The sequence below is a fragment of the Brassica napus genome, chromosome C2 (genome assembly GCF_020379485.1).
Source record: "Brassica napus cultivar Da-Ae chromosome C2, Da-Ae, whole genome shotgun sequence".
In the NCBI taxonomy this organism is placed as follows: domain Eukaryota; kingdom Viridiplantae; phylum Streptophyta; class Magnoliopsida; order Brassicales; family Brassicaceae; genus Brassica; species Brassica napus.
The window spans coordinates 9,746,537-9,760,810 of record NC_063445.1 but is presented as its reverse complement, the minus strand read 5'-3'; the positions used below and the strand labels follow the sequence as shown (position 1 = coordinate 9,760,810).

Below are 14,274 nucleotides of genomic sequence, written 5' to 3'. Positions count from 1 at the left end.
GTATCCAACAAATTCGAGGATCCTCAATGATCAAACCGAGTGACTGCAGACTATGTGTATGTCACACACCGAAGACAAAAACTCGAAGAAGGATCGTTCGAAGGTGATATGTTGGAGATGTGACAAGCCGGGTCACTATACAATTGTCTGTCCCGAGAAGTCAACAAGGAATTAAGAAACCAACCTAAAGGAGACACAAGAGGCTGACGCTCTCTATGTTCACGAAGTGGTGTTCTTGAATGGACATAAGGTAAGTCCCAAGAATCTTAGTATCGACAAAGGCAATGCAAGTTTTTGGTATTTAGACAATGGAGCGACCAATCACATGACGAGAAACAAGGAATTCTTTTCGAGTTTGAATCTAAACACCAAAGTGAAGGTAAAGTTTGGTGATGGATCGTGTGTTGATATTGTAAGAAAGAAGGTTGTTACTTTTGTGTGCAAGGCTGGAGAGAAAAATGCACTCAAAGACATATACCATATATCCGACCTGAAGAATAGGATGGTCCTTCTTCACTAGAAAAAAGATATACAACAAATTCGAGGATCTTCAATGATCAAACCGACTGACTGCAGACTGTGTGCATATCACATAAGCTACAAAACCAGACTGTGTATCACAGGAGGTAACCAAACCGTGTATTACCGAAGGTAACTCTATGATACAAGACAAAGGAAATGTCCAAGTCAATGGGTTACATACATTGAGGATGTTGAAACTAATGTTTCAACTGTTGAAAAAATAAAACATAAAGCAATGAGACCGTTGAAAGATGATTGAGATTCATTCAACTAGTTGAATTTTTTCAAATGTTGAATAAACAAAATATGGGTCTTAACTTTATGATATGTCTTCTTTTTATTGGGTTATGTAGATTTTGGATTTTCTTTTTTACTTTTATTAGTCAACAACAATTATTTATAACTAAAATAATTTATTAATTTATTTTTTATATATCAAAATTTTAAATTTATTTTACTTTATAAATAGAGACTTGGTTCATTTGATTGGGATACAAAAAAAAATCTATATTTCTATTATAATTTTTTATCATTCTATTTTCTAAAATGGATCATAACAATTGTTTCAGTAAAAAAATTCAGATTTCAAAATATTTTTTTTAATATCAAATTTTACAAAAATTCAAGCTTTTTTATTAAAGATTGAATTCAAATGTGTATTATTCGAAAATAATAATAATAATAAATTTATATTTATTTACTTTTGTATAATTAAATATTTATAAAGTAAAGATAGAATAGTTGTTTAAATATATTGAAGTCATTTGAGTGATTTATCTTTATTTTAATTAAACAAATAAAAAAATTATTAATATAAAAAATATGAGATAATGTATTGAATTTTATTAAACAAAACTATTGTAGAATACAAAAGAAGAGTGTAAGTTGAATATGAGACGTATGAGAAGATGTGGAATGTAAAAAGTAGAAAATAATGTGTTAAATTTTCTACAGTCTTAATTTCAAAGTTTGCTAGAGTTAAGAGAGCAAGTAATAACTTGGTGTTCTTAATAAGAAAAAGGGTTGCCAGAAAAAAAAAGGTACTATTATATAAGAACGCTTGGCTTTTGCTCAACGACTACGTCAATTACAAAGACTCCAACCGGGAAATTACTAGTGCCATCGCAAACGTAGATTTCAAACTTCATATCTTGAAGAATACAAACACAAATAGAAATAGCTCCACCAGACAAAAAAAAAAAAAGAAGAAATGACAATAGTTTGTCTCTCTCTCTACTCGAACGTGTCATCATCGTCATCAGGGAGTGGCTGACTTGCTGCGGCTGCGAGCTCCGCCTCGTGCCTACAATTACATAAAAAATTTCTTAGTGAACAAGAAACCTAGCATAAGAAACTCAGCAATGTAATAAGATAAAAGTGAGGTTTAGAAAGCTTACTGTTGCTGAGCAGCCATGTCAATCTGTACTTCTGGGGGAGCAAGGGCAGGTGATTCCACAAAGTGAAGGTTAGGGTCCCTGAAAACATTTAAAAATCAACTCTTTATCCATCTTTTTAGTTTATACCCCACGAACGAAAGTACAGATCAGCGTCAAAACTGTTGTTTACCCTGCGAGTTTCCTAGCAAGGTACAAGAATGGCTTCTCGAAATTGTAGTTGCTCTTAGCAGATATCTCGTAATACTGGAGATTCTTCTTCCTGTGGAATGTCACCTGCTTGGCCTTCACTTGCCTGTTCTTCACATCAACTTTGTTCCCGCAGAGTACAATCGGGATGTTTTCACAGACCCTGCACACACACACACACACACAAAATTGAAGACATCACATTTAGGTTTAGCAATTTGCCACATACATACTACAAAAAAAGTTTAGCTTCTGCGTGTTCATACCTGCAAAGATCACGGTGCCATGTTGGTACATTCTTGTATGTCAGACGTGCTGTGACATCAAACATGATGACAGCACATTGCCCATGGATGCTGCAACACAACACAAAAACAAAAACAAATTTTGTATCATGGCCAATGCAAGCAAAGACACTAATTGCAACAGGAGAATCAGATCAACTAATATCATACTAGCTTCTCATTTTGCCATTCACAATCACTAGAAGATTCTTGACAATTTTGATACATATCAGAAGGAAGAAAGTAAGAAATCTACTTACTAGTATCCATCCCTTAAACCACCAAACTTCTCTTGTCCAGCAGTATCCCAACAGTAAAAGCGGATCTTGCCACAGTTAGTGAAGAAATCTAAAGGGTGAACCTCAACACCAATAGTAGCTGCAAGAAAGAATCAGGATGGGCAAAGTCGTGAATAAAAAAGGGTTACACTACTAACTAGAGGAACATAAAGTCCGTACTTACGTTCATACTTCTTCTCAAACTCTCCAGTAAGATGTCTCTTGACAAATGTGGTTTTTCCTGTGCAAATAATCACAAGATTAACAATATAGCCAGCCAGATGCATTCCACTGCAGGAACTAGATGGACGAATCACAAACATATACTAAGCATAGCTAAGTAACAAAATCAAGCTCTCTAAAGAGACAATCTAGCAGTTTCTAATCGGAATTGAGCCGCTACAAGTTAATCATCTAGGCTAGGAAGGTACCTGTGCCTCCATCACCAACGATGACGAGCTTGAAGCTAGGGTAATCAACGGTTTGCTGGTTCGGTAAAGCCTGAGAAAACAACAAAAAGCGATGGAATATATCAACAGATCACGCGAGATCGAAGAGAGCGGTAAGCAAGAGTATAAGGCGAGAGACGAAGGTACTTACCATCGATGAAACTGAAGCTGAGGGGATCGAACGAAGCGACTTGAAGATTTTGTGATAGCAAGGCGGCGAGAGAGAGAGGGTTTTTAAACAGTGTTGTTGTGAGAGAGTTCCGCCGCTTAGGATTGACGCAACTGCTCACTAACCCGGTTTTCGAGAACTGGATCCAGGCCCAAATAATTTTCTTAATACATAGCCATTTCCCCGCGGCCTCATTGTTTTTTCTTGAGCTGGATCCGGGTTCGTTCGGGAGAGTGGGAGCCTGTAAAGTGAAAAAAAAAACATGAATTTATTTTACCTTTTTTTTTTTGATAAAATATCAAATTAATCAGAAGAATGAAAGAATATGGTCATTTCCATAGGGTTAAGAAGTAAGCTATATAGCAGCAAAGAGTAAACGATCAATAAAGGACCCATGTCACCACTGTCCAGTTCAGTCATAGATGGCGAACCAGCGTCGTAAGAGACCCTCAAACTTGTGTTTGGCACCATATTTGAGCGCAAGAATACAGTTACGGATAGTTCGATCAATCTGTCAACACATCTGCCCTGTTCCTATCCAACTAGTTTGATACCGACAAGCATTTCTCTCCCTCCAGATTAGATACACTGTCACTTGGAACGCTAGACGAATCAGAACATAGTCCATTGCTGAGAAGGTGTTACCCTGTAGACCAGTCATAGTATCATTCCAGTCCGGCGTTATACTGTTCCCTAGAACTCCTCCAGCGATACGCAACCACACTGTATAGGTGTAAGGACACACGAAGTACAAATGGTCACGAGTTTCGTCTTTTCACCACATAAGACACAAGGCTGCTCAGCATTCCACACTCTCATTCTAACTCCAATGGAAAGACGACCCAGCACAGCGAGCCAAGTGATAAAAGAAAATCGAGATATCCCCTGAGAGAACCAGATAACCTGTAACCAGGATATCTCATTTTTCCGCATGCGAAGCTGTTCCCACGTATTCTTACATGAGAAAGAGCTAGAGTAAGTATCCTGCTTCTGTCGCCATAGAAACCGATCTACTTTATTTTGACATAACATATTTTATACACTATAATTTATATTCGCGCTACTCGCGAGTCTACTTTAATAATTTAATTTATCTTTTGTAATATTTTTTTTTAAAAAAAACTTAACTGATTTTTAATACTATCTGTGTTCCTATTTATATTGTTTACAAATTTATTCTTTTAGAACAATTACTACTTATATATTTCTTTGTTTGTATTATAAAAATATATAAATTACTACTATTAACGTATTTATATTTTATTTAATATTTTTTGATTTTTCAACCCCGTCAATTTCGTCAAATAAATTTTTTACTATAGAAGGTATGGTGTATCTTATATAAATGCATATTTTAATAAATTAAATGCATGCGATTTTTAAAAATGAAAGTTAAATGTATGCTGTTTAAATGGAAGCTAACTTCACAAACCTGACACTACAAAACAACAATATGCAAAAAATAATAAACACCAATAGATTCAAAAAAACTAGAAAAATATAAGAATGAAAGTTAACACATAACATGAATAATAATTTAGCTTTGAGCAAAAAATAAGCAAATATTGAGCAAATAAAATAAATTTACAAAGCAAAATAAATTGAAAACCACACATGTGTAGACCATCAAACGGAAGATTATAACATATAACTCAAGTGAGTGTTTAAAATATAAATAATATGTTTAGAATAAATAACATGCGTGTATTAATCAATAACTCAAAGTTATGTATTTGCATTAATATTATAAACGTTAATTTGTATCATAAATAATGAGGTTTGACAAGTCAATTTATAAACATTCAATCTCTCACTCTCTCTCTCTCGGAAGCCGTGGCACATCTTACTATTGGGGAGGCGTTAGCTGAGGAAGAAAAAGAGGTCAATGGGTACATGGCTTGGTCTGATAAAACCACCAATGAAACCTATCCTAAGTCCACCACCTCCAAGCAGCTGTTAGTGTTAACTTATGTGTTTAGGTGCGTTTGTGGTTTTGTTTCTGTGTTTAATAATGTCGTCTGTTGTAATAATCTTATTAGTTAGTGTTCAGGTCGTTTTTAGGATATAAACCTTTGGGAACTTGTATCTCGTTTTAAGATTATGTAAACGTCATGAAATATACAAGTCAAGTTCTTGTTTTATGGCAGTTAAAATTTTTACTTTGGTAACTAAAATCAATTACACCAGAGTGGGAATTGATTAATTGGTGAGTGCGTATGTTCCAAGTGATAGTGTGCAATACTTGTTCGTTTGTGTTCTTTATAAAGAATAAATTTATCTTTGGTTCCTCAAATTCAAAGCCAAAATGCATTTTTAATAACTTTCTTGTTGAGTTCACTTTTTAATTAGTTATTGATTATGTTGTAAAACTGATTATTGAATTGCCTTGTGGAGTTGGTTTTATATAGTTAAATATATAGTCTCGTATTGATCTAGTTTGTGGAGTTCAAAAATATTATATATATGTGTATTTTTTCCACCAGTAATATTTTTCATATTCATTTTATATATGTTTAACCTTTTAGTTTGGTTGTATAATTGGCATCAGCTGTTAGTAAAATCATACTAACTGGAACATGATTTCGCCATGCCATTCTATGCATTGTATTGTTATGAATAGTTGGATATCTTGGAAAAATTGGTGAATAGATTAGAGTTTGTAATTTGGTTAATGCTACAGTTTTGTGGAAAAAAATGATGTATCGCATTAGTCTCAATCTTCATCCTTTGTGATAAAAAGATAACAATGACTAGTTTATGAAAGTGCCTTTGATGATGTGTATTTACAAGATTCTTATTGGCCAATGCTTCATAATAAGTTTTCCTTAGATTATCAACAATACTCTTAACATTCAGCATCTTAATTCTTATCTTTTAACATGGTACATCATCTCCTCCTTATTCCATCACACACACATTCAAAAAAAATTTAATTTATTATGATTTTCTTAATAAATTTCAATAATATATCTCACTATTTTTACTGTATATAATTTTTTTCCTTTATGTTTTATTTTTATGGTTATATATTATTAAAAGAGCTACTGTGATTTATTTCAAAAAATTTGATTTTTTTTATATATCTAAAATATGTAAATTAATCTCTATCTATTGTGTCTAAAATGATACATTTGTATATACAAATATATATAATTGAAAATTAAATTAAATTAACTATAGAAAAATAGTTTTAAATAATAAAGGTGAAAAAGAAATCTAAAACTTTGGTCAACGAATAACAATATAACATGTGGTATTGGTAGTCCCAATTTCGCGTATTCAACACATTGAAAGATTTTAACTATGTTTAATATACTTTATTGTATAATTTATTTCAACGCTTTTATTGTAATGATTCAATTACTGTTTATTCAAAAAAATGTTTCAATTAATGATTATTTATTAATCACATCAACTATTTTTTTCTCAAACTCGAGACCATATATTTAGACCATTCAAATTTATTTAAATATTTTCTATATTATAGTGGAATTCATTATAAGGTTTGGATATAAATAGAATAAGCTATTCCATTTTCTATGCATAAAAGAAAACATGAATATCTATTTTGGGAAAATGTAAAATTACCTCTCGATACTATTATAAAATAGAAATGAATTGAAAATAGTCTTAGACCTATCATGAAAAATCTTATACTATAAAGAAGACTATTCCATTCTTCTCATGCTGCCACGTCAGTAAATAAGTAAGGGAGGAGAAGACACATGTCTCATTAAACTAAAAGGCTTCTTTTAATTTTCGTATGGACTTAAACGATTGTATTATTTGTGGGCTCTGAATAATGGATTTTGGCCTGAGAAAGAAAGTAAACCTTGGGCCGTTGTTTTCCTGCACCTACCTCCTTCACGAGAAGCGTTCTAGGGTTCTTCTTCTTCTCCAAAATCTGATAACGTCTACAAACAATGGAGTTAGGGATAGGGGAGACGAGGCTTCGTAATTCGTCAGATCGTGTTGTTTCGTGATCGATTCTTCTCTCGCCCCCGAACCGTTACAAGTTGCATTTATTAACCACCATTCAATGATCCTTATCTCTTTTCTCAGCCTAAACAGGCTATATAAGTACCTGCCTGTGGAATGCATTGATATCAATCTCAGTAATGGAATGCCAATTATCATGTTATTTTGTAAATTAATAGATGATATGTTATACTAACAAAATCATTGTATTTGGATTTGTAGATGGATTATAGAAGCTTGGTCTCTTCTGGACAGAGAAGCCTTGAAATCCAGCACGCTTCATCTTCCAATTATTAAAAAGTTGTGGGTCTGTGTTGAGTGTTTGTTTTGGCTTACTTTGTATCATTAGAATCTGTTTTCTTAATTAATATTTTTATGATTTTTTGTGTTTGTTAGGTTTATATTCCAGATCTCAAGCATACAATTTGTTCAGCTGTTGATGTCGTGCACGGTATGGTGTCTTCCATATTCTCACTGATATCAAGGTAACTTTCTTTTTTCAGGAATTATAACGAACTTATGAGCTTATCCTCTTATCGTTCTTTGTGAAATGGACGGACAGAACTCGATCATTATTGTAGGTGGTGATAATATGAAAGGGTGGACTGAGAAGATGAGCGATGATGAGCTTGAGATAGTGAGGAATGCCAGTGGTGTGCTGCTTCAAAGAGAGATCCCAGACTCAATCAACATTCAAGTTGCTAAAATTCGTATCAAGTTTTTAAATTTATTTGATTCTAATCTTGATTTTATTCAAGGATGCATCTTTTTGTTTAGATAGAGAAATGGTGTCGTGGATAAGATATAGCATTTGGAACTGGAATGGAGATTGATCATATATTATTTGAATCATCATGATGAGATTTCCAATGGAACATTATGTTGAGTAGAATTTTCTAAGTAACTTAAGTTGGTGGGGGATGTGTTGCAGGCTGTGAAGAGAGCAGTTGTTCCGGTCATCCTTGACGTGGGAGGAATGAATACGCCAATCCCTAATGAGCTATTGGATTCAGTCGACGTCTTAAGCTCGAATGTATCTGAGCTCAGTCTCTTGACCGGAAAGCATACTAAAACTTTTGAACAGTTTAGCCAGGCTGTTGCCATAAGTTGGTATATAATTCTTCTTTTGCACATTACCAGTACTGAAACTCCCAGATTTTGGTTACTGGCTTTGTGAGTTTTAGGCTATCAGTCTGAAAAAAATTGTAATTAGGGCTGTGTATATTATTAACGAAAACCACATGTGTTGTCGTCAACATTCGTTGAGCATCTCTCGGAAACTATCTAATCCCTCCCCGCCGTTTTGAGTCAGAAGTAAAAGTGTTTGTGCTCTCCCAAGACACAACCGCTGCAGTTTTCACCGCCGATTAGAAAACTAGAAGGTCGCCCCAGATTTGTCAAACAAGTGTGGTAAGTATCCCTTTTAGTTTTATTTGTATTTGCATAGATATGATCACAAGAATAATTAAATTGAAAAGGATGTTTCAGGTGAGCATGTCAATGAGAGCAAAGGTAGTTTCATGAGGTTTAGCAACACAAGAGTGTAACCTGTTATTCCTCTCCCTCCATAGGAAATAGAATGTTCTTCGAGTGACCAGTTTCCTTTGTAACATACAAGAGCGCCCTCCTGCCGGAAAGAGAGGAGACAAGCGATCCAGTTTCTTTCAAATTTTGATTAGATAACATTATTGTGTTGACAAAAAGAAAGTTAACAGTATTTTATCATATTATAAATGATATAGTTTAAATTCCATAATCTCATATTTGAAAAAAAAACAAGATATGCGAAAACATAACATTGTTTGAATCCATTTTCAAAACTAATCAAACCATCTGAAAAGCACTCAAAGAATTTTTTTTTTTCAAATCGTCTATTTATATATTTCAAACCTTTGATTAAAGAATCATTAGCACCATTATAAGATTTTATATAGCCACGTAAAAAGGTTTCTCAATTAAAGATTTAGATCATGAGTGAACTAAATATAAAAATATTTATCGTTCTTAATAGTTTAAATATTATGTATAAAAGAAATGTAATAACTATAAAAAGTTTTTACTATCATATCCAATTACTTACTTTCATAGACAAATAAATGAATAGTAATAAAAATGAAGCCATTAACGTTTTCATAGAATTTTTTAAAAAGATGAGATAATATTTGTCTAATAATAATAAGAAAACAAATAATTAAAGTTAATGTTATTTTAATTGACAATAAAATTATATTATCAAAATTTTATTACAATTTAAAATATTTTTTTATTATTTATTTATTCACATGCCCGCCCGTAAGGCGGATTTACCGTAGTGATGTTTATAAACTACAGGCTATTCACGTCAAAAGTTTTTTTTTTAATTTAAGCGATTTTGTTTTTTATTGAATTACAGGTTTGACTCATTTTTAATATGTTTTATTTTGAATTTTTTAAAAATAAATTTAAATAATTTTTGTTTTCTCTTCATTAAAATTTTCCTCTTATCCCCTTTTTATTATTTGGGGAGCATTTAAAATAAATAACCTTTAGTTCATGTGTTTATTACAAATGTGCCATTTTTTACGTGGCAACTCCACAAGCTCTCTCACCTATTCTATTTAAAAACTCTTTGTTAACTAGAGTAATTACACAACATGCCATTGATCAAAACATTATAATTACCTTAGCTTTGTCTAAATATATTCGTATCACATATATACATATCACATTAAAAGTTGTTATCATTTATTTCTTGCGTTTAATTACCTTAACCGAAGTTTTTTCATTAATTTGTTAATTACCTTAACTGAATTCTTTTCATTATTTTTTTTCAATACAAAAACATTACTTTTTTCTGTACATATATATTAGTCTAATTTTTTATTCAAAATGAATATAGAACCAATAACCAACTTTCATATTACAACAAAGAAATTTATAAGAAACGAAAAAATTAACGTTTGATGATCGATCAAAGTTTGTTTTCTTAAAAATACTAAAAAGTATTTGATGATCAATACGTGCTCAAGTGATTGATTTTCTAAAAAATACCAAAAAATATTTGTTCTCTTAAAAATACATCAAGAAGAAAAGTTTATTTTCTTAAAAATACTAAAAAGTACGAGGTGCGATTCACTCTGATTCATAAATGATTATTTTTCTATCATTAGTATTTTTATAAAACGTGCCAGTAATGTTTGATGATTAATCAAAGTTTGTTTTCTATCTGTTTCCTATACCACCTCTTTCTGATTGATTTCTTTTAAAGGAATTTCCTATATTTCCTCTTGATGTTTCCTATAATATCTATGCATTTATCCATAAGCCATTATGATTGATTTTTTGGTTTCAATACACATTATATTCACGATACTCATGCAATATTTTCTGCACAAGTTCAATCTTTGAAATAATGTAATTGGTGCAAGATTGAAACACATTGACAAATTTGCATATGTAGGATACTTAGTTGTTCGAATTAGCCAAATATGGTAACAGCTGATTGATTGATCAATCACATTATACACCTTCTATTTAATTAAAATGTGTAATATATTTTTTTCACTATAAATATATGGCTAATACAATCCATCGACTATCATCATTTTTTTTTTAAATTACAAGATATTTACGGGGCTTTAGTAGAAGTTGGATTTGTCAAAGAATATATGACAGAACCTACTCACGGAAACAATGGTTTCATCGACCATAAAATACGTTCTTTGTCCAAAACATGGAGTAAGTATTTCACGTTTGAAATTAAAAGTTACTCATTTAATTACTTTCATATTGTCTAAATGAATTTTTTTCACTGATTACAGTAATGTTGTTATCAAGTGTGTCACTTATGGAACCCTTGCTCATGTTTTCCAAGACTTATGGAATTCTACAAATGCAAATGTTGTACTCTGTGTGTTACAATTTTGGCAAATTAATTGGGGAGTAGGTAATATATTGTACTAATTTGTAATAAACAAATGGCTGGATCTGATATTCCCTTCGTATATTGCTGAATATTTTTTTTTTCATTTTAAGCTCGACTGAAGCACGTGACAATAGGAATGGTAAAGTGGGTACTGGACCGCGGGCCCGGCCCGTTAGGGGTTGGTGCGGGGCGGGTTTGGGCTAAGAATATCATGACCCGCAAAAAAGCGGGCCTGGCGGGCTTGAGCTTGCTCTGGATATCATTACTCGTTTTAGCTAGCTACGTAACTAAGTAGCTGACCAAAGACGTTTTTGTTGTTTCTTCAGTTTGATGGGGAACAAAGCGGGTACATTTGAAGATATTGTGGACGCATACTTGGCATATGGAGTGATGTCTCGATATAACAGCCAAAGGACCTCGGGTTAGTGCTTCTTACGCATAAGTAGTAAGCATTGCTAGGATCACGGTTTAGATAGGGGAACTCATTGTTTAGATAGGAGTCACGGTGTAGGTAGAGAATGTTGTTTGAACTGTTGTTTGAACTGTTTTTTTAGAATGTTGTTTGAACTGACTTAGAACTCGGGAATGTTTGAGAATATTGTTTGAACTGTTGTTTGAGAATGTTGTTTGAAATCGATCATGTTAGTGCGAATGTTTGAGAATGTTGTTTGAACTATTGTTTGAGAATGTTAAATTGTCAGGAAGCGATCACGTCTAAATTTTTAATTTTTAAGTTTCCTAATTTTACAAAATTGAATAAAAATAGGGATCAAATTAAAAAAACCCTACCTCCATTCTGTGACGTCCCGCGGGACGGCCCGCGAAGGCTTACACATTTTGCGGTACGGGATTGGGCAGCTAGTTTCAGGACCGCGTCCCGCGCGGGACGGTCCCGCCGAGTACCGCCAGAAGACAAACCCGCAGCGGGTCGGGACGGGACGGGACGGGACGGGACGGGACGGGACGGGAGAGCCCAATTGCCATCCCTACGTGACAACATTGATGGGTTTTCCAAAATTATTTTTGAACCCAAAGATGTTCCAGAAATCAATGTTTTCAGAAAGAGGTATATCCCATTAGTTCATTTTGTGAATTTGGTAAGTATGTATGTTTCGCTTGTTAAACTAATTCTTACTTTTTTCTTGGTATACAATTGCAAACTACGAGTTCTGAAAATCCTTTTCGCGGCACTTTGTTTTTTCAGATTTTTATTTATTTCTTTATAATTTGGGACCTTAGTACTTTGGTTTTTTTAACCTATGTTTCTTCTTATATTATAATCATAATTTTATTATGCCAGGAATAATTCTATTTCTTATGTTTTGTTTTGTCTTAAATTCATACTCCCTCTGTTCCTAAATATATGATGTTTAGAATAGTTTTTATGTTCCAATATGTAGGATGTTCTTATATTTCTAGGTAACTTTAGGTTTATCAAAAACTGTGTAACCAATCAAATTTAATAGTTTTATTTTAAAAATTGGTTGAATAGTTTTTAATTTAAAATTTTAATGATACTTTTTAGATAAAAAGTAACTTTTTTAATAAGTGTGTTTTATCTAAAAAATCTTATATTTAGGAACATAGAGAGTAATAAATTAATATATGTTATTGCACACTATTATACATTTTTTTCCTTATAATATATCGAATTTACACATAACCAATTACACAATCTTAAAAAAAACAATTAAGTTTACATTATATATACATGCATAATTTATGGATTAAAAAACTATTTTCGGTAACTCACTCTGCATAGGACGCGGGTTATCACCTAGTGTGAGTTATTTAGTACGATGTATATCATGTACTCCCTCTGTACCATTTTAAGTGGTGTTTAAGGTTTTTACACAAAGATTAAGAAAATACAAATTTCTATGCAATTTATTTTGGTTACATAAAATTGGATTAAATAAAATCAGTCTAACCAATAAGAAAAACATATAGTATTTTGTAATTGGTTGAAAATTTTAATTGACATTAAATTTTATCTAGAAATGTGAAAACATCACTTATTTTGAAACAAAATAAAAATCCTTAAACACCACTTAAAATGGTACGGAGGGAGTATGTAGTTGCATATACAATTTCTATGGGTTTATATTTATAATAAACTAGGTGGACCGCCCGCACGCATGTGCGGGCATTAACATTAATATTAAATTGATAATTACATATTTACAACTATATAATACTTATGTTACATGTATGTGGTTAATATGAAAGATTTGATGTTACATATTGATATTTATACTATGTTCATATGAACAAAGAACACATTAGAATGTTTAGATTAAAAATTTCAGTGTTTCGTATAAACAATATGAGTTATGGAAAATACAAAGTACCTTAAGTCCATAAAGTAGAGAAACCAGACCTTAATACCAAGGCTTCGAGTTCTATCTAGATTAAGGTAAAACCCACACATCATATAAGATCATATTTCCCATGTCTTGAGCGTCAGATCATCATAAGGTAGAACCCATATATCATACAAGATTATACTTTTCTTAGCACCAACATCTTTCCAGTCTATTGAAAGCACTGTCCCAATATATTCCACCTGTTGATTGTGCAAAACTGCAAAAGAGTCAATCAAAATGCCAAAAACATTGTAATCTCCATGAGAGAAGAAAGACTAAATAGGAATATAGATAGATAGATAGATACTCACAAATGATTTTCTCTAGCACTCTTCATATCCTCATCAGAATTCAAATATATCTCATGGAAGAACTTGTTCAAAGCAGTGTCTCCTTCAAGCTTATCATCCTTCTATTCTTCTTCACTTCAGCTTCAAACTTGTCATAGTCCTTTACTTTCTTGGAAGAAGGATAAGCCGGTCTCATTGAAACCTCAGCACCATTACACAAACAAATAATATAAAATTTAAAATGTCAAGAGTCTGTGATTCAAACTTCTCATCAGGTGAAACTAAATAATAAGAAAATAGAAAGTAGATAACCTGTTTAAGAAATTTGAGTCTGGCAAAACTGCTGGTTGTTTGCCATGTTCAAGAGAGGCCCATGTGATTATCTTTGTTTTAAAAGACTTTTCTTAATTTTGGTTGATATTACTTCATATCTGCACTTCACTACTGCTAT

General features: G+C 32.3%; 1 protein-coding gene and 1 long non-coding RNA gene across 2 annotated transcripts; one reads left to right on the top strand and one right to left on the bottom strand.

Annotated features, from left to right (window-relative positions):
• Positions 1–1,545: 1,545 nt before the first annotated feature.
• LOC106420814 (GTP-binding nuclear protein Ran-3) lies at positions 1,546–3,439 on the bottom strand. Its single transcript, XM_013861666.3, has 8 exons — positions 3,268–3,439; positions 3,099–3,168; positions 2,852–2,908; positions 2,650–2,767; positions 2,372–2,461; positions 2,089–2,268; positions 1,920–1,997; positions 1,546–1,825 (listed from the first exon to the last, which is right to left on the bottom strand). The coding sequence occupies exons 1-8, from the start codon at positions 3,268–3,270 to the stop codon at positions 1,756–1,758; spliced, it is 666 nt and encodes a 221-aa protein (XP_013717120.1). The 5' UTR covers positions 3,271–3,439; the 3' UTR covers positions 1,546–1,755.
• Positions 3,440–6,098: 2,659 nt separating this feature from the next.
• LOC111202551 lies at positions 6,099–12,772 on the top strand. The gene is made up of 5 exons (XR_002655447.2): positions 6,099–7,400; positions 7,486–7,570; positions 7,660–7,748; positions 7,845–8,673; positions 8,752–12,772. It is a non-coding gene; the product is annotated as an uncharacterized LOC111202551 (long non-coding RNA).
• The last annotated feature ends 1,502 nt before the right edge of the window (positions 12,773–14,274 follow it).